Source organism: Mesoplodon densirostris, chromosome 2 (genome assembly GCF_025265405.1).
Source record: "Mesoplodon densirostris isolate mMesDen1 chromosome 2, mMesDen1 primary haplotype, whole genome shotgun sequence".
NCBI lineage: Eukaryota > Metazoa > Chordata > Mammalia > Artiodactyla > Ziphiidae > Mesoplodon > Mesoplodon densirostris.
In genome coordinates, this window is record NC_082662.1 from 165,133,946 (window position 1) to 165,157,274 (window position 23,329).

The 23,329-nt window shown below is 36.1% G+C and overlaps 1 protein-coding gene across 1 annotated transcript; it reads right to left on the minus strand.

The window, feature by feature from the left end:
• Positions 1-2,053: 2,053 nt before the first annotated feature.
• BLZF1 (basic leucine zipper nuclear factor 1) lies at positions 2,054-23,163 on the minus strand. The gene is made up of 7 exons (XM_060088592.1): positions 22,999-23,163; positions 21,833-21,908; positions 12,597-13,036; positions 10,805-11,004; positions 8,907-9,035; positions 6,788-7,007; positions 2,054-3,403 (listed from the first exon to the last, which is right to left on the minus strand). The coding sequence occupies exons 2-7, from the start codon at positions 21,861-21,863 to the stop codon at positions 3,218-3,220; spliced, it is 1,206 nt and encodes a 401-aa protein (XP_059944575.1). The 5' UTR covers positions 21,864-21,908; positions 22,999-23,163; the 3' UTR covers positions 2,054-3,217.
• Positions 23,164-23,329: the final 166 nt, after the last annotated feature.

The following is a 23,329-nucleotide window of genomic DNA, read 5'->3' on the forward strand; positions in this document are numbered from 1 at the left end:
GGATTGGTATTAATTCTTTAAATAGTTGGTAGAATTCACTAGTGAAACTATCTGGTCCTGGACTTTTCTTTGTTGGGATGTTTTTTGTTTTTTAATATACTTTATTTTTTAGAGCAGTTTTAGGTTCAAAGTTGAGCAGAAAATAGAGTTCCCATATATCCCCTGCTCCCTCCATCCCTAAAACCTTCCCCAGTATCAACATCCCTCACCAAAGTGGTACATTTGTTGCAATCAATGAACCTACATTGACACATCATCACCCAACAACCATAGCTCACGTTAGGATTCGTTCTTGGTGTTGGGAGGTTTTTGATTACTGATTTAACCTCTTGTTATAGGCTTGTTCATATTTCCTATTTCTTGAGTCAGTTTTGGTAAATTGTGTTTCTAGGAATTTGTCCATTTCATTCAGGTTATTTAATTTGTTGGTGTATAATTGTTCCTTTATTTAAATGAGGTTGGTAATAACGTCCTACTCTCATTTCTGAGTTTAGGTATTTGCATCTTCAGTTTTTCATAGTCAGTCTGGCTACAGGTTTGTCAATTTTGCGGATCTTTTCAAAGAACCAGCTTTTGATTTCCTTGATTCTCTGTTTTTCTATTTTATCTCCACCCTAACTTCAATTGTCTTCCTTCTGCTAGTTTTGGGTTGTTTGCTCTTCTTTTTCTAGTTCCTTAAGGTGTAATGTTAGGTTGTTGACATATGAACTTTTGTTTGTTTAGCTCAGTTAACTGTTATCTTTATTATTGACACTCTTAGACCAACAGTTGGAGAAGTGTGCCACTAGTTTGTGGTTACAAGAGTGTATGTATATAATTTTTTAAAGTTTTTTTTATTGTGGTAAAATATATATTACCTGATTTATGATTTTGACCATTTTTTTAAATGTAAAATTCAGTGTCATTAAGTACATTCATATGTTGTGCAACCATCACCACTATCCATCTCCATAAATTTTCAACAGCCCAAACTGAACCTCTGTACCTAATAAACAAAACTCTCCATTCTGCTTTCCCTTAACCCTGGGTAACTATTCCACTTTCTGTCTCGGAATTTGGTTACTTCAGGTATGTCGAATAAGTGGAATCATATACTATTTGCCCTTTTGTGTTTGATTTATCTAGCATAGTGTCTTAAAGATTCATCTGTGCTGTAGCATATCAGAATTTACTCCTTCTTAAGGCTGAATAATATTCCATTGCATGTATATACCGCATTTTATCTATTCATCCATCAAAGGACATGTGAATTACTACTTTTTGGCTATTGTGAATAATGCTGCTATGAACATTGGTATACAAATATCCTTTTGAGTCCCTGCTTTCAATTCTTTTGGGTATCTACCTAGAGGTGTAATTGTTGGATCATGTGGCAATTGTGTGCTTAATTGTTTGAGGAACTTCCATACTGTCCTCAATAATGGCTGCACCATTTTACATTCCCACCAGCAATGCGCAAGGGTTCCAGTTTCTCCACATCTTTGCCAACACTTGTTATTTTGCTTTATTGGTAATAGCCATCCTAATGGATATGAAGTGCTATCAGTTTGCATTTCCCTAATAATTAGTGATGTTGAGCAGCTTTTGATGTGCTTATTGGCCATTCGTATATCTTTTTTTGGAGAAATGTCTATTCCTTTGCCCATTTTTTAACTGGATTGATTTTTGGTTGTTGAGTCATAGCCCTTTATTTATTCTGGACACTAGACCCTTAATAGATACATGATTTGCAAATATTTTTCTCCATTTTGTAGGATGCCTTTTCATTCTGTTGATTATTTCTTATGCTGTGCAGACGGTTTTAATTTTGATGAGGTTTATCTATTTTTTTCTTTTGTTGCCTGTACTTCTGGTGTCATAGTCAAGAAATCATTGCCAAATCCACTGTCATGGAGCTTTTCCTCTATGTTTTCTTCTATGTTTTATACTAAGTAAACCTAAAGGAAAGGCTGAAGAATCAGTTGTAAATAGTATAAGCTAGATGAAGACTTGAATTGAAGCACATCATTCTGGGGGGAAAATAAATAAATATTCACACTAAAGAATGTAGAGAAATTTATTGCCACTTGAAACTATAACTCAGATGAATCAGACCAAAACAAAACAAAACAAAACCATTAAGTTTACATTAAAACATATTGTTATTTGATCAGATTTGTCTTTTGAGGATTTCTTTACTGATAGGTACTTCTGCAACCAGTTAGGGTAATTTGGTATAAACATTTTGTGGACATTTTTAAAGGTATATAAAAGGATGTTTGACGATAGCCAGTCATAAGTAAATAATAATATATATGACATAAAAATTGATGAATTGCATTTTTGAGTTTGAACAACGTTCTAGAAAGATCCTACTTTCTCTGCCATATTTCGTAAGTATCAAATTGGATACTCCTGTTGTGCTGCAATTGCCAAAATAAGCTCAATAGTTAGAATGTTCCTTCTATATATCAAGTTGCATCCATTCAAAATATGGAATCCCCTGCACAAAACCAAAATGAGAACATGTTTTGCTCAAGCATTTGTTAATGTGGCTGTAAAATATTTAAAAGTTTCCTAACATATAGCATTTATTTTTAAAGTAGTCCCTTCACCCACAGTATTTCCGTAAGACTCTTTTGTAGCCCCTAAAAATCACCAAAAAGGGAAAGGACTCCTATCCCACTCCCTCCCCAACCCCTGCCAGCTACTTTTACTTTAGAGTGGGGGTCAGAAAACCTTTTCTGTAAAGGACCAGATAGTAAATATTTTAGGCTTTGCTAGTCATACAAACCCTGTTGTAGCTACTCAATTCTGCTGTTGTAGCACATGAAACCAACCACAGACAACAGTAAATGAATGGGTATGGCTGCATATGACCCAAGGCTGTAGTCTGCCAATCCTTGCTTTAGAGTACAGAAATTAATTTGCTTATGTAAAATATATAGCAAGATTAATAAATTAGAGCCTAAAAGAAAGGTACAGAATCTTTTTCTTTTAGTCCTTTAGGAAAACCATCCTGTAATGCCTGTATTGTCTATTTTAAATATATCTACACAGTTTCATTTTTTTCTTACCCTGAGATATTTATTAAGAAAGGGTAATCTGGAGTCCAGTACGTGAAACATCTTTGGGGATATATATTATTTAAATAGAAAGTGATAATACTTCTAGCATTAAAAGAACCCCAGCTGCCAAATAATAATGACTCTATAGTGTGCCTCCAACATATTGACTGTTAAAGGGCAATAAGTTCTCCCTGGCAGTGATTGCAGCAACCGAAAGTTATATTTTCATATCTTGTATAGGGATGAAATCGTCCAATATTTTTCTTTGTAGCAAGTAAGGTGGTTGGTGAAGACTCAGAAAATGGATTTCCAGGTGAGCTCTCTGTACAGGTTACTGGATCCAAAATGCGTAGAACCTACGGAAAATAAGAGGTGATGTCAGATGAATGCAGTAAGGACTGTAAAAGCCCTTGGTTTTATTAATATATAACTACCAATAACTGCTATTTCATTAGTATGAAACTGCCATAAAAATAACATCTGAATGATGAATTTGATTAGAGAACTTATGCCTTTTCTCAAAAAGCTCTAAATTTGACAATGATGTCAAGTTATTATATTACCTAGGTTACCTATTTTAAAAAATAATGAAATACTCTTATGCATATTGATGAAAATATATGAAAACATAAAAGAAAATTAGGTTATATCAATTTTACTGTAAGTGATTTTTATCTTTAACCAAAAAGTATGCACTACCTTTCTCCCTCAGTCCTTCACTGAACTGCCTGGAATTGGGATTCTGCCTTCATTTTTCTACTGAAATGTTATTTCAAAGTTTTTGATCATGTACTTGTAAAATCAATGGTTTTCATTTCTCTTTTTCTAATTTATATGCAATATTTTATGCTAACGATCATGCTTTTGTTTCTTGGATTCATGGACACCATACTCTCTTAATTCTTCTGCTCTGATTTTTCCTATTCTGTTTCCTTTACTGAGACCCACAACAGGAGGAACTCTTGGGTTGAAAAAAATTCTCCAATTAAGGGCAAGGATAACATGGCTGGCTCATAGCTCCTGTTCCTCATTTTCATATTCTTTCAACCATCATCATATGATGAACATGGGTTATTGGGCAAAGGAGGCAGGTACTGGAATTGGAAAGGAATTGGAAAAAGCAGTGGGGGAAAGAGCTTTCTCTCCTTCTATGTAAGGCTTATTCAAAACAGCTTTCAGAAATGGCTTGAGATGTCTGTTTCCCTAGCTCTCATATTGTCCAGCAGGTTTTTTTCCTTCTAAGTTACCAATGTACCCAAAGAGCTATAGCTAATTTAAAAATGTCCTGGCATCATTTAAGAGCTACCATTCTATTTCAGTACCTCTGTTTTTCTACTGGATTACTGCTTTTTCAATTTAGTTTTTGATATCCTTCTATTTTTTACGGAACTTTGTTAGCTGCTACTGGACAAACAGAGATAAAGGGCTTATCTTAAAGCTGCTTATAAATTTAGAAGGGAAAATTATAACAGTACCCCAACTCTCTATATATGTTATTACAATATGTGCCTTTAGAGAGAGAAACAAAATGCCAAAGGAATACAATTAAAGGAGACCAAGATACCAGTATAGATAGAAGGTTTCTAGATTTTAGCCTGAAAGTGATAGGGAAGGATTTTAAGCAGGGTGCCTTTCAGAGAGATCACTCTATACACAGCGGGTGGATAAGGGAAGGAGTGGGCACTAAAGCAGACATGGGAAGAACAGAGAAAGGGAGTTTACAGCAGTAATCTAGCTAAGAAATGCTGACCTTGAAGCAATGTGGCTAAAAGGTCCAAGGGACACTAAGGAAGTAGGACTGTCAGTTTTGTTCAATGAGATAAGGTGGATAAAAGATTGGGAGAAGGGGATGTAAACCAAACCTTGAGGCTACCCACCATTGTATAGTGAAATAGGAGGGTGTAGGGTTATGTAAGCCAAGGGAAGAGAGTGTTTCAAGATATCAGGAGTAGTTAATTATACCAAATGCTACTGGCAGCAACCAGGTAGGCAGCAACACCATTTCCCAACAAAAAGAATAGAAAAAGAGAAACGATTTTGGATAAAGCTGATGAGTTTAGTTTCAGGGACTGATTCAGTAAATAGCTGAACACCTACTGTTGTACAAAGGATTATGCCAGACCTTGAGGAAATGTAAGACATAAGCTCCTTAAGGAACTTACAGTTTGGGAGAGAGATGGAGAATCAAACAATTGCAATTTAACATGATAAAGAGCTATACTAGATATATATATATATATATGTACAAAATGGAAGCCTGGAAGAAGGAACATCTAGGTTTGCCTGTGGGATTCAGGGAAGGCTGATTCTTAAAGGCAATATAGTGGTTGGGCAAGAAGAGAGATGTTGGGAGGGCAGTGTAGGCAGAGGGAAAGTATGTACAGAGGCATGAGATACAGTGGCCTCTCTGTGGAATGAAAGTGGTTAACACTGCTGGGATGTGAAGTGCAGAGGGTGGACACACCTGGAAAATGATCCTAGAGAAGGGGACCTGGAATAATGATTAATGAAAGGCCTTCTCTACAATATGAAATAATTCAGATTCAGTAATGAGGGAGACTGGGAGCCCTCTGAACAGCAGTACCAAGAATGATGGGATTGGCATTTTTGAAATAACTCACTGACAGTAGAGGATGGCGTGGAGGCAGGTCAAAAGCAAGGTGGGGGATATTGGTGAGGAGGCTATTGCTAAAGTCTAGCCTGGAGATCAGGTGTTTGAACTTGGGAGAGGGGATAAATTAGAAGGAACTGATAGGACTTGTAAAGGCAACAGGATTAGAGGGATGAAGGATATAATAATAAAAATGATAGCTACGATTTATTGAGAAATTACTGTACCTATATTGGAAACTGCTACAGGCTTTATATGTATTATTTTATGGAATCCTCAAAACTGTTGAGATCACAGTTCATGGAGAGATGTTGAAGATTTTAAAAGTGGAAAAGTTCTGGTAATGACAAGGCCTATGATGGGGACATGGGAGTCAGATACTGAAGTGTAATGAGGATGAACCTGGATGGTTGTAGAACTGTGAGACCACAGTATTTGACAGGTCACCTGCATGAGCCCTCAATTCATGCAGGACTGAAGGTACCAGGTCTACACTAATTGATTCTGTGGAGTCTGGCACATTCCCATCTATATGGGGAAAAAACAAATAATATCTTAGACCAGAAGTAATCAATTATCTACTCTTGATTACTAAATTAAAAGTTCTACACAGTGGTTTTCATATCAAAATGAGCTCAAGAAAAGGATTATCAATGATTCAGTAGCTAAAAAACAGGTCATCTTTTTTTTTTTTGCGGTACGCGGGCCTCTCACTGTTGTGGCCTCTCCCGTTGCGGAGCACAGGCTCCGGATGCGCAGGCTCAGTGGCCATGGCTCACGGGCCCAGCCGCTCTGCGGCACGTGGGATCCTCCCGGACCGGGGCACGAACCCGTGTCCCCTGTATCGGCAGGCGGACTCCCAACCACTGCGCCACCAGGGAAGCCCCAAATAGGTCATCTTTAAAAACAACTACATTTTTTTCTCCTCAAGAATAGAGTGTTTGAGAAAATTAAAGCTCACAGGAGGAAATAATTTTCTCCAAGATCACTAGCTCATTAGTATGAGAATCAAATTTTGATCCCATATTTCCTAACTCCCAATGCCAAGCACTTCCCATTACAACATGTCAACTTTCAGTAAGAGGACAGTCTTAGAGGTTCCACAGATCACGAAAGAGAAGTATTTTACCGTCTCAGCCCTTTTTTCTGCTGGGGTGCTGCAGAATTCAACTGCTGATGGAAACTTTTTTTGACCATTAGTGCCAACATCTCCCAGAAGATGAGAATTTACTGCTTTTGCCAACTTGTGATTTGTTAACGCTAGTTCTGCTGTGCTGTGAGGTTGCGCATTAGGGTAGTAAGTTTGCTCTCTTCCCCACTGCAAGGAAACCAAGAGCTCCTCCAACAACCTGCAAAGAACACACATGAGCACTGAATATTAATAAGAGGATAAAAGATAAAAATCAAGAATGATGAATAAATGAGAAACATATTTCTGAAATCATATAGTATCTCTCTCCTCTTTCTCTCAGAGCTCAATAAATCAGGAAGTCTGGTAAAATAAGTCAGATTACAGAAAGCACTTATTGATTTTATGGTTATGTGGAAATCATTCAACAAACAGTACATTTTTTAGTTCTCGTATTTTAGTACAGGTAAAATATAATAGTATACTCATACAGTATTATAGAACTACTGATTTGATTTGTGCATTTATTGACATATTCATATGGTATATGTGTATGATAATTTTTTGTGTGAGTTATATTGGTTGATTTCTAAATGATAAACTAATTTATAATGCTTGGGATAAAACCTACTTGGCCACAATCTATAAACATTTTTATATACTGTTGGATTTGAATCACTAAAATTCTGTTAAGGATTTTTGCATCTGTATTCATTAGAGATACTGGCCTGTAGTTTTCTTGTAGTGCCTCTGTCTGGTTTTGGTGTCAAGATGATGCTGGCCTCATAAAATGAGTTGGAAATTGTTCCCTTCTCTATTTTCTAGAAAAGTTTGTGTAAATTTGGTTTTATTTCCTCCTTAGATGTTTGTTAGTATTCACCAATGGATCCATATAGGCCTGGGGTTTCCTTTACTAGAAGGTTTTTGACTACAAAGTAAATTGCTTTAATAGGTTAGGGCTATTCAGGTTATCTGTTCTTGAGTACTCTGGTGGTTTGGGTCTTTTAAAGAGATCGTACATTTAAGTTGTTGAATTGATTAGCATAGTGTTGTTCATAACATCCCCTTATTGTCTTTCCTATGTCTGCAGAAACTGTAGTATACCCCTCTCCTTCTCATCCCTGATACTAGTCATGTGTATCTATTTTTTTCCTGATTATACAGCGTAGAGGTTTTGTAAACTTATCTTTTCAAAGAACCAGTGTTTGGCTTTCTATTTCATTTATTTCTGCTCTCATCCTTTTCTTCCTTCTGCTTAATTTGCTCTTTGTGTTTCTTAAGAAGGAAGCTTAGATTATTGACGAGACCTTTTTTCTTTTCTACAATAAGCATTTAAAATTATAAATTTCCCTCTAAACACTGCTTTAGTTGTCTCCCACAGAATCTGATATTTTGATATATTGTGTTTTCATTCTTCTAATTTCCCCTATGATTTTCTCTTGACCTTTACTTATTTGACTTGTAAGAAATCAACTACATAAAAGTATAAAGTACATTTAAGGAAGACTATCAATTTTGACAGTTCTGGTGCATATAGACATGAAAGTAAGCTCTAATACTGTAGAACAGTTCTCAAAAAGATCTCCTTCCAGGCTTCCCTGGTGGCGCAGTGGTTGAGAGTCTGCCTGCTGATGCAGGGGACACAGGATCGTGCCCTGGTCTGGGAGGATCCCACATGCCGTGGAGCGGCTGGGCCCGTGAGCCATGGCCGCTGAGCTTGTGTGTCCGGAGCCTGTGCTCCTCAACGGGAGAGGCCACAGCTGGGAGAGGCCCGCGTACCGCCAAAAAAAAAAAAAAAAAAAAAAAACTCCTTCCAAAGGAAAGACCGGTATGCTTTTTGGCTTCTACCAAAAACCATACAAAACTGCTATAACTGTAACCAAAAACTACTTTTAAATCCAGAGATTTCTTCTATTATAGATATAACTAATTCTCTCCCCAATTAAGAATAAAAGAAGCATGTCTTCTGTTTTTTTCAGTCTTTCTCCCTCCCCTGGGCATCTGTTTTAAAATGTATATGCTCAATAAGTTATTAACTGTAGAAATACTAAAGAACTATCTCAATAACAAAAATTGCAGGAGAAAGGAGAAGAGTTCAGAATGTAAACAAGTGCCATACTTCTGCGTAGCTATCATTTCCTGACGAAACTGTTCCCGTTCACTCAGGAGATCTTGTATAGCACTCTGTGCATCACGGTTTTGACGCTGTAAAACCGCTCTGGAGTTGGTTAACTCATCTGCCATAACCCTGGAAAAGATTAAAATCTTACATATAAATTCTCTGACAGTGTTAAGAAGTTAATATACTACCTTTGTGACTGTCATTTGTAAAAACTTACAAAAAAGATTTAATGTTGTCAAATTACTTCTCAGTTTTTAAATCTTCACTAAAAAACATTTAAAATCTTTATGAGCTTAGAACTTATTAAAGGGACTCAATTAAAATATCTGTTTACAAAATGACAAAGGAAACAGTTTTTTAACTTTTCTATATAGTGACTTTGGAATGTACTTCAGTCTTACTCTAGATTAATCAAGTTTTGGAAAAAAATAATATTATTTAAATGTTTTTTAAATACGGAAAATTTAAGAGAAAAAAATGAGTTATTTTTCTGCCATCAATTACTTCTTTGTCCTTAGAAAAATATTAAATATAGAAAGATTTATAAAAAAGCAAAACTAAGTCCTTCCTGTCCAGCATCCCCATCCTTTTATAATCAGTAATCAATAAAGTAACCAATACATTTTTCTAGAAAAAAATAATTTATGTGTATATCAACATAAAATTATGTGTAAAAATAACTATATTCATATTATTTACAAAAAAGGGATTATTTAATACAAACTTTTCTATAGTTTGCTTTTTTTTCACCTAATAATTTATCTTGGTGATTTTTTTTCATATTAGCACACATAGAGCTAACTCATTCCCTTTTTAAAAAAAAAAAACAGCTTCATGTTTTCTTTTGATTGGATGTACCAAAATGTATTTAACCAATTCTCTATTGATGGAACTGAAGCAAAATTTTAAAGTATTTTTATTCAGCTGAAAATCTTAAAACTAAAGTCTCAGACCATAGTAACCACTGAATTCCTTAAAATGAAAACAATTCTGACATTAAAAGATTAAATCAACTAAAATATCAATAAAGTTTGGTTTATTATTATTGCCCTTAGAGTGTTACTATCAGCATTGATCAGAATGTTAAAACAAAGTTATTACAGTAATCTGTAAAATATATGCATGATTTGCTTCTTAAGCTGTTCAATGAGAATTAATTAATATTCATTCTAAGTCAATAAACAGTAAATTCATTTCTCCAAATAGATCCTATATTAGTACAATTAGAAATAGATGTGTGTTAGATGGATAACACCCAGATCCTGTTCTCCAGTAACTCAAAGTTGGAAGGAGGGGATAAATAGACAATCATAATATATAAGACAGCTTCCCAACTACCAGTGTGTCCATGGGCCTGGGTTCTCACCTCTACTGGAGAGTAGCCTCATCCATTATGCTATACAGTATGTCATACAGATGTTATCATTTTCTGTTTGTGCATGGTGAGAAAAAGGTTGGGAAGCTCTATTATGTAGTAAAATGAGCTATGAGAACAGAGCACGAGAGACAAAATATGATGTACGGAGTGGCAATGATATTTGAGTTCTCCAGATAGAAGGTGGGGAAAAATAGTCTTAAAAAATTTACACATTTATTAATTGCCTGAGTTTACAGTTTTGTTTTGATCTTAAACATTGTAGTAGGAGTGATTTCTACTACAGAAGAGTAACTCAGAATTCTGGAATGAGGGAGGTGCTTTTTGATACCACTCTTCCATTTATGGAGACTGTATGACCATCCAGAGGAGGGAGAGTCCACATCTTAAATAATATATGTGGTACTCTGACAATTTGAATCAGAAATTTTCACACTACAATCTATTTTCTTGCATTAGGGGTCAAAAATCTGATAGAGCAAAAGCTAGGAAATGAAATACTATTTAAAATATAAAATACCTGCTTGCAAGGAATTTACTTCGCCACACATCACACTGTATCGACATCCGTTCTAACTGTTCGGAAAGCTGAGCTATGTTTCGACCTAGGGCTTCGTTTTCTAAAATAAGTTGATTTTTCTCACGGGCTAGACGTTCAAAGTGATATTGAAGATCATCCCCAACAGAAGCCACCAGCAGCTTTTTTAACTCACGATTGACCTGGAGGAAATCATGACCAATACAACAAGCTCAAAGTGATGCCAGTGACTTTAATGTAGCAAAATGAACAAAAGAGAAACTGTGTTTCATGTAGTTTGGACCTCCATTACTAAAAGTGTGTATCAAAAAGTGATATTAAATATTTAAGTTTCATAATGTATACAACCATGTCTACGTCTCTATTAATCTATAGTCCATGTGGTTATAATCTGAGCCTCTTATTATAAGAGTACAAATCATTATCATAAAAATAACAAACTGCCTCCAGTCAACACTTAAAGGCAAAAAATTAGAAAACTGAACCAATACATTTTGCTAAAAGATACGACAGAGTGTTTTATAAATCTTTTCCAACATTTAAAAATTGATTTCTGGGCTTCCCTGGTGGCGCAGTGGTTGAGAGTCCGCCTGGTGATGCAGGGGACACGGGTTCGTGCCCCAGTCTGGGAAGATCCCACATGCCGCGGAGCGGCTGGGCCCGTGAGCCATGGCCGTTGAGCCTGAGCGTCCGGAGCCTGTGCTCCGCAACGGGAGAGGCCACAACAGTGAGAGGCCCGCGTAATGCAAAAAAAAAAAAAAAAATTGATTTCTTTGTGCCTTAGGATTTTTATTTTTATGAATTTAAGCAAAGAAAGCAATTCACATGTCTATAAGCATGTTCTTCACATTGTTATCAAAAATGCAAAAAATTAAAACATAAATGTCCAATAAAAGGTATTGGTATATGGTGCAGTCATTGAAGAACACTGTTGCTATTAATAATGATATTTTAGTAGAATATCCTGTATTAACAATTAAAAAACAACTAAAAAAAGTGAGTTACAAGGCAAAAATATACTCAGTATGTATAATTATGCATTTATAGCCAGATGGTATAATATAGGTAGCACTATTTTCATTATTTTTTCTGTATTTTCTAAAATGTTTACAAATAAATATGTACTAGTTTTGTAATTTGAAATCAGTTATTTAAAAATATATTAAAATATATTATTAAATATATTAGAAACATATTTGGATGACAACCACTAACCATGGTGTCACAAAGACTAACATCTAGCAAAAAGATGTATAATCTAACAGAGAGGCAAAGTGGGGCTGGTAAGGCAATTACTAAGATGTAAAGATTAAAGAAAGTGAATCAAATACTATAGATAATTTTCCATTTATAATGAAGATACTGATACTTATACCACCATTTTCTTTATTCTAAGTATTATCTATACATAGAAAAAAATACTTGGAATTTATGGATTCTTAAAGCAAGGATTATTAACTAGTCTTACTTAGTCAGTCTCCGTTCTGCAAGTTCATAACTGTAACCTCCTTTACAACTTATAGGTGGTCTTGTCCAAAGTACCTCACATTGTCCAAAGTACCTCATACTTCAACCATGTTTAGAAGATAAATTCCCAACATAAACTAGTTCTATTAGAGGCACTAAAGAGAATGAGAAAGTTAAGAGGAAGTTTTTTAGATAAATGACAAGTTATAATGACACTGCAAGAGGAAGTATTGTTTTCTAACATGCAGGCTCAGAAGGCCCAGGTATAAAGAGAGGTACTCATTAAACCTATTAAGGCTGTTCTTACCTCTGACTGTACTCTGAGCTGGTTTGAAAGACCTTCTTTGTCCTGTAGTAACCTCCTTTCAGAGTTCTTGAGCTTTTCCAATATATTCTTTACCTCAGATAGTTCCTTTCTGGGTTCTTCAACTCCCTCTGGCTGGCCAAGTAATTCTCCTTTATGATGTCCCACAGACTTAACCTTTGCATTTTTGTTGGGGATATCATGGGTTATAGCGGCTTTGGGAACTAATATTCTTACAGCTTCGACTTCCACTGCTTTTTCAGCGAGAATCTTCCCCAGCTGAAGAACGCCTGGGCTTTCTGATGGAACTGCTTTCTTTCGTGGACTTGGAAGGATGTGATGCTTTATAGGTTGGATTCCAGGAGTAACTTCAATAGATTTAGGTGGTTCCTCAGTTTCCATTCCATCTCCCGCTCCTCGAATTGGGGATGAAGTAAGGATGACTATAGAAGGGAAAACAAAACATAAACTACTTACTGAAAAGAAATGCCAGGAAAATGCTAAGACATGCTTTACCCTACATTCAGAATTTCTGGTACTGAAAAAAAGGGAAAAAATTTAGAGTAAAAATTTTCAAAACAATCATGTGTCAACAAAAGATGAACAACGTCTTACAGGTTCAAACTTTCCTTAAGTAAATGGTTTCTCTCTTGGAAGAAACTGCAAGAGATTTGGAATCAAGGTATTCGGCTTCAACTTCTACTTCCTAGTATAATCGTAAGTAAATAATGTAACCCTCCATGAATCTCTAGTTCCTAATCTGCAAAATGGAGATAGTAACAACTATGCTACAGGGTTGTGGTACGAAAGAATGTAATAAGATCAAATGCCTGGCACGTTGTAGACATTCAATAATATTAGTTAAATATAAAAATAAATATAAGCTATGTATATACGTATTTGAAAGTGTCTACCTCAAAATAGATTGACCTGTTTTTGTGAACTCTTAGCAAAGAATGCTTCACAAGTTATCCAACCAGATTCCTTAATACTCTCTCTCCTAGGCCTTTGTTTCTGCTATTTCTTATTCTCTTAAATGGCTTCTTTTGACACTTACTGTGATTCTCACTTATCCCTTTAAGAAGTCAGCTTAAACTCTACTCTGCATTAAATTTTCCCAACTGTTCTAGTCTACTCTCTGAATGCCTATGCTACTTACTATCTCAAACATTCAGTTTGAATCTTAATCATGAACCATAATTATCATTTATGGGTTTTGTTATATGCTAAATCTCACTTTCCCAATAAGTCTGATAAGCACACTCTGGCCAGGCATCATGCCCTAAACAAATGGAAGGAGCATGGTATTATAGAAATGACATGAACTCTGGGATCAGCCAGATCTGGTTTTGAGTCCCATTTCCACCACTGCTATCTGTACAATCCTGGACAAAATCCTGCAATTATCTGAGCTTCAGTTTTAGCCTCCATGAAATGAATTTAACAATACATCTAGGGTTACCTTATGTCTTAAATGAGAAAATGGTTAAGTAACAAATAAACAACACTTATAAAAGATTTACCATGTGCCAAACACTAAATACTTTACACATAACTCATTTATCCTTACAGTAACCCTTTGAGGTAAATATAATTAGCTCTATTTTATAGATGAAGAAAATAAGGCACAAAGAGGTTCAAGAACTTGCCCAAAGTCATACCACACAGTTAGCAAGTAGAAGATGCAGAATGCAATTCTGGGCAGCCTGGTCCCAAAGACTGAGGCCTTAACCACTGCACACACTGCCCCTTCAAGTGTCAAAAGTGTCTGGCACAGAATTGCAGACACTCAATAAATGGTAGCTCCCATTCCTTTCCTCTGTAACACTTAATACATTGCTGCACACATTTACTAATTTGCTCAATTAAAATAATCTCCCATCTGGGACTTCCCTGGTGGCGCAGTGGTTAAGAATCTGCCTGCCAATGCAGGGGATACGGGTTCGAGCCCAGGTCCGGGAAGATCCCACATGCTGCGGAGCAACTAAGCCCGTGAGCCACAACTACTGAGCCCACATGCCACAACTACTGAAGCCCACATGCCTAGATCTGAGGGAGTGAATGGCATAAATTGAGACCCAGGAAATAGGCAGGGGGCCAGATCACCAAGGGCCGTATAGGCCATGGTAAGGATCTTGGTCTTTATTCTGAGAGGGATAGGAAGCCATTCAGGGGTTTGATGCAGATCAGATCTGCATTTTTTTTAAGTTCACTATAACTGTTATATAAATTCTGTGGGCTTTTGCAACCTGACAAATAGGGCTCTTAGCAGAGGCAGTAAGTTCAAGGTTGGTGAGGCAATAGTTCTGTTTGTGGATCAGATCCTAAGTTCCAGTGTTACTTGCTTTCTTTTAGTGTCTCAATAGGAGCAAATGCCTTCCTCTTCCTCTGCAGACATTTCTTCTTGGAATATTCTTGGAATCTTCTTCCTAACTTCTTCTCCCCTACTCATGCTTCAAATCTCAGTTCAACCTTTCCAAAGGGAAGCCTTTCGCTTCCATGATTAGGCTAAGTTCTTTGTTTACACGCCCCTAGAGCAAAGACCCTGCCTTTCTCTGTTTACCATTTATCAAAATGGTAAACATTTTTTTCAGTGTAATTAGTGATATACTATTTATGCCTTCCACTAGGATATAAGTTCCATGAGGGTGGGACTATGTGTCACTCGTTTACCACTATATTCTTAGTAAAGTGCCTTGTACCCAGAACTCTCTATCTGATGAACAATAAATAAATGGAAGCAAGAGGAGGGGAAAAGGATAAGCACATATAACAATGCTGATGATAAACTTTTGAGTTTTACAGGCAACAAACATGCTGCTTGGTGCCTGATATTGGCCAGACATTGTATGAGGTAGTGGGGACCTCTATGCTTAAGAAACTTACTATCTAAACTTGAGGAGACAGGACATACATGTAAAAAGATAACATGTGTTACTGGGTAATATATAATAAGTGTGCAATAAGTGGTAGAAAAATATTTCTACAGAAATTTGATTTCTACAAAAATGTTAACTGAACAATCATGGACTATTGGTCAGTCTTTGGTGAATTCATTACTATCTAGCCAAATCATATATTCATATGATTTGAATATACATTTACAATGTTGCGTTAATTTCTCGTGTACAGCAAAGTGATTCAGTTATACGTATGTATATATTCTTTTTCATATATTTTTCCATTATGGTTTATTACAGGATATTGAATATAGTTCCCTGTGCTATACAGTAGGTCCTTGTTGTTTATCCATTTGATATATAATAGTCTGCATCTGCTAATCCCAAACTCGCAATCCATCCCTCCCAGGTTTCTACATTTTAATAAGCTTATTTTTCTTCTTCTTCCAAACTTAGTTATATAGATACAGAAACTACAGAGTAGAACAGATTATCATCATACACAGTCACATATCTTCTGGTTTCTATTACTATTTTTTTTAAAACATTACATTATTAAAAGATATTAAGAAGAAAAAATTATGTATATTCTAATCATTCTAAAATAACTTTTCATTACTTCAAATTTCTTCAATATTTTTATATACTTATACTCATAATTAACTTTATAAGCTTAATATATTTTTCTGTTTTGCTAGTCTTCATATTTTCATTTTATGACTATATTATTCCTTCAAGTTAATATAGCACTATTTAATTAATTACTATTTTATTGTTGGATGTTTAGACTCTTTCCAATTTTTTATTATAAAAATGCTTTAGTGAATATTTTTATGCCTACAGGTTTTTTTTTTCAAATTTTGAATTATTTCTTTTGAATAAATTCTCAAGAATAGAATTAATGTGCCAGGTGAAGATCTTCATTGTCAAACTGCCTCACAAAATAACCCTACTGACGTATCAGTAGATCTATTACTTATGTCTTTATTTAGTTTTATTTTTTGCATGCTCCATATCCATGAGCTAATGCAATACTTAAAAGTAAATAAGAAAACATTCTAAAGTGTTTAGAATGGCACAGTAAGCACTCATTAAATGTTACCTCCTATTGCTTTTATTATTATTCTTTAAAAAAATCTAATAACTTTGGATCTTGATTAAGGGGAGAAAAAGCTTAATATCATAAAATATAATTGTGCCTTTTATTCTCTTATGCTAAAGTTTTACAAAGTTATATCATCAGACTTTAGGACTATTTTTTCATTTATCAGATTTTTGGGGACTTTTTCCTAAGTATGTAGTAATGTACTGGGAATCCTGAGTTATGTTACACAGGAGGTAGAAAGACATTAAGGTGTTCTATTTAACAAAATGTTTTATATTAAAATAAAATATTTTGTCATTTCTGTATTAAATGTTAACTAAGACATACCTTGAGCTTTAGGACTGACTCTACTTTCAAGAAGATGAACAAAGGAATACTTCCGAAAGTGAAATAAAGGGTTTGGTACTTAGTTCATGCTGTAGCACATCAGCATGGAGAAGGAGAATTCCCACTGAACTGGTTTAAAAATAAAGGCCTATTCCCATGCTTTTAAAATATGGTTTCAAGTTTGTCTAACTCTATCTTGTGCAAATTTAATTTTGTCACTAAGACATCCTGGCATTTAAGAAGTAATGTAGAGTCATGAATTAACTACAGATTCACAATAAAAAAACAAAACAAAAAGACACACTAGAGCTATGCTATTCAGGCCCACTGAAGCTGAAGAAATAAGAAGCAGGTGTGACATCTGTTAAGATTAAATACGATTTCTAGGCAAGTCATAACATTTTTGAGTTGGAATTTTAGGTAATGGAGATTCAAGAACAAATCACAAAATGGTTAAGGCTAAATTTAAAAGGCAAAGAAACAATGGGTATTGAACAGAAATCTCTCTTCAGACAAAACTGTCATAAAATTCCAATCAAGAAATTCAATCAATTTGGTTCAAACTCAATTTACTCTTCCTTTATTTAAACTGTTCTACTTACTCAAGCACTTGTGAGTCCCAAAGCTGTACCATATCTCACATGGCAGCTCCCTCTTTGTAACAACTGTGCTTCTAGCTACTGTGCACGGGCAAGAAGGCAAGGGGGAGTTAGGACTTTACATTTTCTCGCCCAGTAACTTACTTTCATAATCCTATTTTTTCTGTGACCCACGTAGAAACCTTTATTACAAAGGCACTAGGCCCAATCCAGGGCACATTCATGAGCAATTACCTTCAGTCAAGTGGGATGACAGTGATCTATGGTACCAGCTCTGTAATTATGAGTAAGTTTAAGTAAAGCAAAACATCAATCCCTTCCCATTCTTTGAAGGGAACCAACAAAACAATTCTTCAATTACTCATCAACATTAACTTACACCTGTGATCACTTATCAAAGAATTAAAACATATCTAAGGTTTATGGCTCATTCTCACTGCCTTTCCCCCAAATTGGTGAAATGTAGCAAGAGAACAAATAATACTGTTCAGTAGGGGTTGGCAAACTTTTCCCATAAAGGGTCAGATAACATTTTAGGCTTCGTGGACCATGAGGCAAAATTAAGGATACTACTGATATATAGGCATTTATATATGAAGAGAAAAAAACAACATTTTAAAGATGAAATTCAAATTATAATAATTGAGTGAAGTTTTTTGGGGTAATATAGGTCTAATAATGAAAAGAATAGAGTTCTTTTTTACTTGGGATAACACCTGGCTTAAGTGGGATTCAACTTTGAATCCTATTATCAGACTGCCTGCAAATATTCTCAGCAGGCCCAAGAGCCATAATTTGCCAACCCTTGCTCTAGAATACTGAGGCAAAAAGAACATTATTTTATAGTCTGTAATGAAACAAACATTTCTCCTTTTTTGATAAAACTGTAAATCTCTGAAGACAGATACTCAGAGCCAGCAGGATGGTGTAATAAAACTAGACTAGGCTCTGAGTCAAAAACTTCAGTCTCCACTGCCACACATTGTGTGACCTTGGGCAAACCACGTAACCTTACCCCTCCCCCGCATCCTACATTGCTTTCAGAATAATGCAAATACAAGAGTGTTTCAAAATAATTTGTTTCTCGGGCTTCCCTGGTGGCACAGTGGTTGAGAGTCCGCCTGCAGATGCAGGGGATGCGGGTTCGTGCCCCGGTCTGGGAAGATCCCACATGCCGCGGAGCGGCTGGGCCCGTGAGCCATGGCCGCTGAGCCTGCGCATCCGGAGCCTGTGCTCCGCAATGGGAGAGGCCACAACAGTGAGAGGCCCGCATACCGCAAAAAAAAAAAAAAAATAATAATAATAATTTGTTTCTCTCCTAGACTAAACTGTTGAGATCTCTGCAGGGCAGGGACTGCCTCCTAATCTTGGTATCATCAGCTTAATGAAATGGTGCTTGGTGCAGAAAAGGTGAGTAAGTGCTTATGGAAGTTCATTAATGTTAACATTAACACACCACCTAGAAGATTTCCTTTTAACATCCAATAACTAACTCATTTAAAAACTGCTCAATTTTTTTCCTCTACACGAAATCATTAATTGCTAACTCATAATCTGACAAACTTTTCAGATCGTAGGCAGATTCAGTTATAAAAGTTAAATTAGGGATCATCACTTGGTAATTTTAAATTAATATTCTTTTATATGTCACCAGTATCACCCAATGAAGTTTACTTACCACTAAATTAGAAAAATATGCTATAGGCAGTGGACTTAAGAGTCAGGCCCACGTTTACTGACGTGGAATCCAAACGTTCCTTTTGTCACAGGCCCCGCAAATAAAAGAGCTTCCCGGTCAAATAAGTGTGGGCAGTGCTGCATACCATGTATATCTCTTTGGAGCTGCACAGTGTACATCAGTATATTAAAGGCTCTGAAGCGTCCTGTAGTATAATCTCTCCCTTAATCCAGCATTTCTCTAATTTATCTGTCCATGGAATCCTTTTTCACCTAACAACTATTGTTCCACAGACTTAGAGTTAAAAGTTAGACTATTTTATGGAATTATAAATATTTGAACATCTCAGACCTTCCTATTTGGTCTATTTTCACTGAACTGTCTGACTTTAATCCCTTTACTTTTAATTTCAACCTTGCTTCCCCCAAAAGTTTTGGATTCAAATTCAAATTTTCTAATTTTTCCTATTTATTGCATGTTTCCCTTTCAAAATGCCTTAGCAGCAAGGACACATCCCTCTCATGATGACAGTATTGCTCAAATGTCTGCTGAGAAGTTCTGTCCCTATAAGCCAATCTTGCTTCTTTTCTGAGGCAGTTATAGGAAATGCAGGCAACTGACAAATGGCAACCATATACGTGCACCTTTTCTCAGGCCATGTGATACAAGTAACTGTTCTTCACTAACAGTTAAAATGATATTAAATGAAGGATTAGGACTAACAGCTGAATTATCTACCTCACTGTAAAATTAAGATCAAATGAAATAATGTATGTGAAAGTGCTTTATAACTCTAATCCTCATTACAAACAAGTAACAACAAATAAATAATTTCACAGAGGCCTTGCAATAACTAACTTCTAATTACTAATGATAATGTCGTATTTAGTTTTTCGTTTTTTGCCAAGTACCATGCTAACTGCTTTCATAGTAGTTATGATTTAATTGCTCTTATTTCCCATTAATCCCCAGCTTATTACTTTCATTTCAGTTTCTGGTTTGCTTATTCTAATAATATAAAAAGCCTCTGGTGACCTAAAATGCTCTTGCACTCAGCTAAATTAAATTCAATTAAATATTTATTGGCATGATCTTCGCTGTCTAAACACATTTAAACCCCATTTAAAGAGTTTGCTTTTGGAGATCTGCTTGCTGCAAAACTGGCTTCTAGAAAATAGTTTCCCATCTCTCACTGACAGCTCCAACCTCTACAACTCACTCTACCCAAGAATAACCTGAATCAAGAGGAGCTCACTTTGGGACATGCTAAGACTGTTATCTGTGTCTAAGTGAAGATAATCAGTAGACAGTAAGCTACAAGGTTCTGAATCACAAGGAAAGACATCTGAGCTATAGATAGATTTGGAAGCCATCCTTATAATTACTAAAGCTGTGAGAGTAGAAGAGAAGAAGGGCTGAAAAACATTAAAAGATAAACCAGAAGAAGAGGAGAATTAAAAAGAAACTATAACTAGGGCAGTGGTGTCCAACAGAACTTTCTACAATTATAGAAATGTTCTATATCTGCACTTTCTAAAACAATACCCACCAGCCACATGTGGCTACTGAGCACTTCAATGTGGCTGATGTGACTGAGAAACTGAATTTTTAATTTTAAAAAATACTAATTTAAGCTCAAATAGCCACATGTGGCTACTGCATTGGACAGTGAAGGGCCACAGAGTAGACAGAAAATAAGAGTAAAGTCATGGAAATCAAGGAAAGAAAGTATTTCAAAAAGTGGGAATGATCAATAGTATGAAATGTTATACAAAGGACAAGCAAGGCAGGACTAAGAAGTAACTACTGTAGTTAGCAAATGTTCGGAGTTGAATTGTGTCCCACCCATACCTCAGAATGTGACCTCATTTGGAAATAAAGTCATTGCAGATGTAATTAGTTAAGATGAGATCATACTGGAGTAGTGTGCACCCTAATCCACTATGATTAATGTCCTTATAAAAAGGAGAAATTTGGACACAGAGACATACATGCACAGGGAGAATGCCATGTGAACAAAAAGGCAAAGATCACTGTGATGTGTCTACAAGCCAAGGAATACTAAAAATTGCCAACAAACCACCAGAAACTAGGAGAGAGGCCTCGAACAGATCCTTCCCTAGTGCCTGCAGAGGGGGCATGGCTCTGCCAACACCTTGATCTTGGACTACTAGACTCTAAAACTGTGAGACAGTAAATTTCTGTTGTTTAAGCGACCAGTTTGTGATACTTTGTTACAGCAGCCCTAACAAACCAATGCAATAAGAAAAAGGTCTTTTATACCTGCTAGTTGTTTGTTCATCTACCCAAATCTTTTAAAATGTACATTCTTATTTATTTAAATCTTAATCTTCTAGTGGACAGAGAACATAGCTATAAAAATTTGCTTTTACACTACTGTTTAACAGTAGTAGTCATCTAATAAATACTACCAAATGATGTTACTATTCACCTGTATATCTGTACTACTGAAATGTAAACACTGCATTAAAAAACAAACATGAAGAGATATGAAATACAAATGATTCCCAAGGGCTCTATGGGGTTTGGTTACCTGGCTCAAACAGTCCTTCGTCCTATCATCATAAATTTCATGTTTTAAAAACAATTATCAGCAAAAGAACACTTACCTTTGGTTTCTAAACTTTCAAGAGTAGTCATTTTTTTCACCAATAAAAATGCACCCCAAGACTTCTACTAAAAAACCTAAAAATGTATAAAACGAAAGAATTAAAACAATACCATATAAACATATTCACTAAGTCCCCGTAATTTATATACTGTGATATTCTCCTTCTGCATTTAATAAGGCTGCATTTAGGAGGTGCCCCTTATAGCCCTTTTTCACAAGGTGATATTGTTACGGTTACCAAATGTCTCAAAAAAATTAGGGGTGGTTTATTTTCAAATTTCTGTTTCAGTGTATACTCTAAATTACCACCAGTATCTTCTAAATTATCAGATGTGTGTCCTTAAATTTAGCTCAGAAAGAGTACTATAGTTACTGTAGGGGCTTTTGTATCACTGATATGACACCAGGAATTTAAAAGTAATTAAAGTAAACTATGTTCTCAGTAGACATTATTGACACTATTTTGTTCATTATATATATCAGAGAGGAGCTTCTGTTCAGATGTTTAACAAGCGACAAAAAATTCATAACTTAATTTGCACTTCTTGGTAATAAAATTAAAATGGCATAGCATATGCTTTCAGAAATGTATGCATGGCCTTACAGTATAGACTAAGATTCAGTGGAGAACGTGAGAAGGATGGTGATACTAATGCAGTGATTATGAGTATGATGAACTGGACACTGGATGACAACTGGTTTCACCACAAAAATGATCACTCGGGTACTCGATATAACTCGGCATAGCATCTCCCACGATTACCTTCCTCAAAAGTCACAAACCCTCCTCCTATTGTTCTGAAAACAGGTCTCCAAAGACCCTTCGAAAGAGCAGTGAGCCCCCAGAAGATGCGCAGCGAAATGTACGAGCGCAGCGAAATGTACGAGCACAGCCAGTGTCGGCCGGCAAACACCAAGGGAAGGGGGTGAAGGATGGGTCTGGAGTGGGTAACAGGTATGAAGGCGGCAGGATGGAAGCGACAAGCCTGTCAACCTCTGCGGTCCCCAGAAGTCGAATCCCAAGTTCCGTGCCTGTCTGAACAAGCCTTCCTGGAACAACAGGCAACCTTTCCTTACAAAGCGACTGAACACCAAACTTCAACTCAGACCGCCGTCCCGTTCCAAAACGCCCTCTTAGTTACACAAGCCCTTTTTTGGACTTACCTCTCAGACTCTTACTCTTCCTATTGTAGGGGGCCTCACTTTACAGGTTCTTCGTCTAGATCTCACTGGGCTAACTTCTCCACACACTATTGCATTCTGAAGCCAATCCGCCCAGGCCTTGGTGACATCAAGCTTCCGGTTCACAAATAATCACTTCCGATTACTCAGGGTTTCGTTTCCGGGATGCTTTTCCAAAAGAAAAAGGTAAACACACTCTGTGGTGCGTTTAAACTCAAGTAACACAGAACATCTTCTGTAAGACTTCAGTAAGTGAAAACTGGATGAACTCTTATTAAAAAATAAAATGTAGACTATTCGGACCCTAGCCGCG

Excerpts from the sequence above, each read along its gene's own strand:
- BLZF1 (XM_060088592.1), bottom strand. The coding sequence starts at position 21,863 with ATGACTACTCTTGAAAGTTTAGAAACCAAAG. Across the intron at positions 7,008-8,906 it reads GAAATGATAGCTACGCAGAA|GTTGTTGGAGGAGCTCTTGG; the intron begins GTATGGCACTTG and ends TGTTCTTTGCAG. Across the intron at positions 3,404-6,787 it reads CAGAAAAAAGGGCTGAGACG|GTTCTACGCATTTTGGATCC; the intron begins GTAAAATACTTC and ends TATTTTCCGTAG.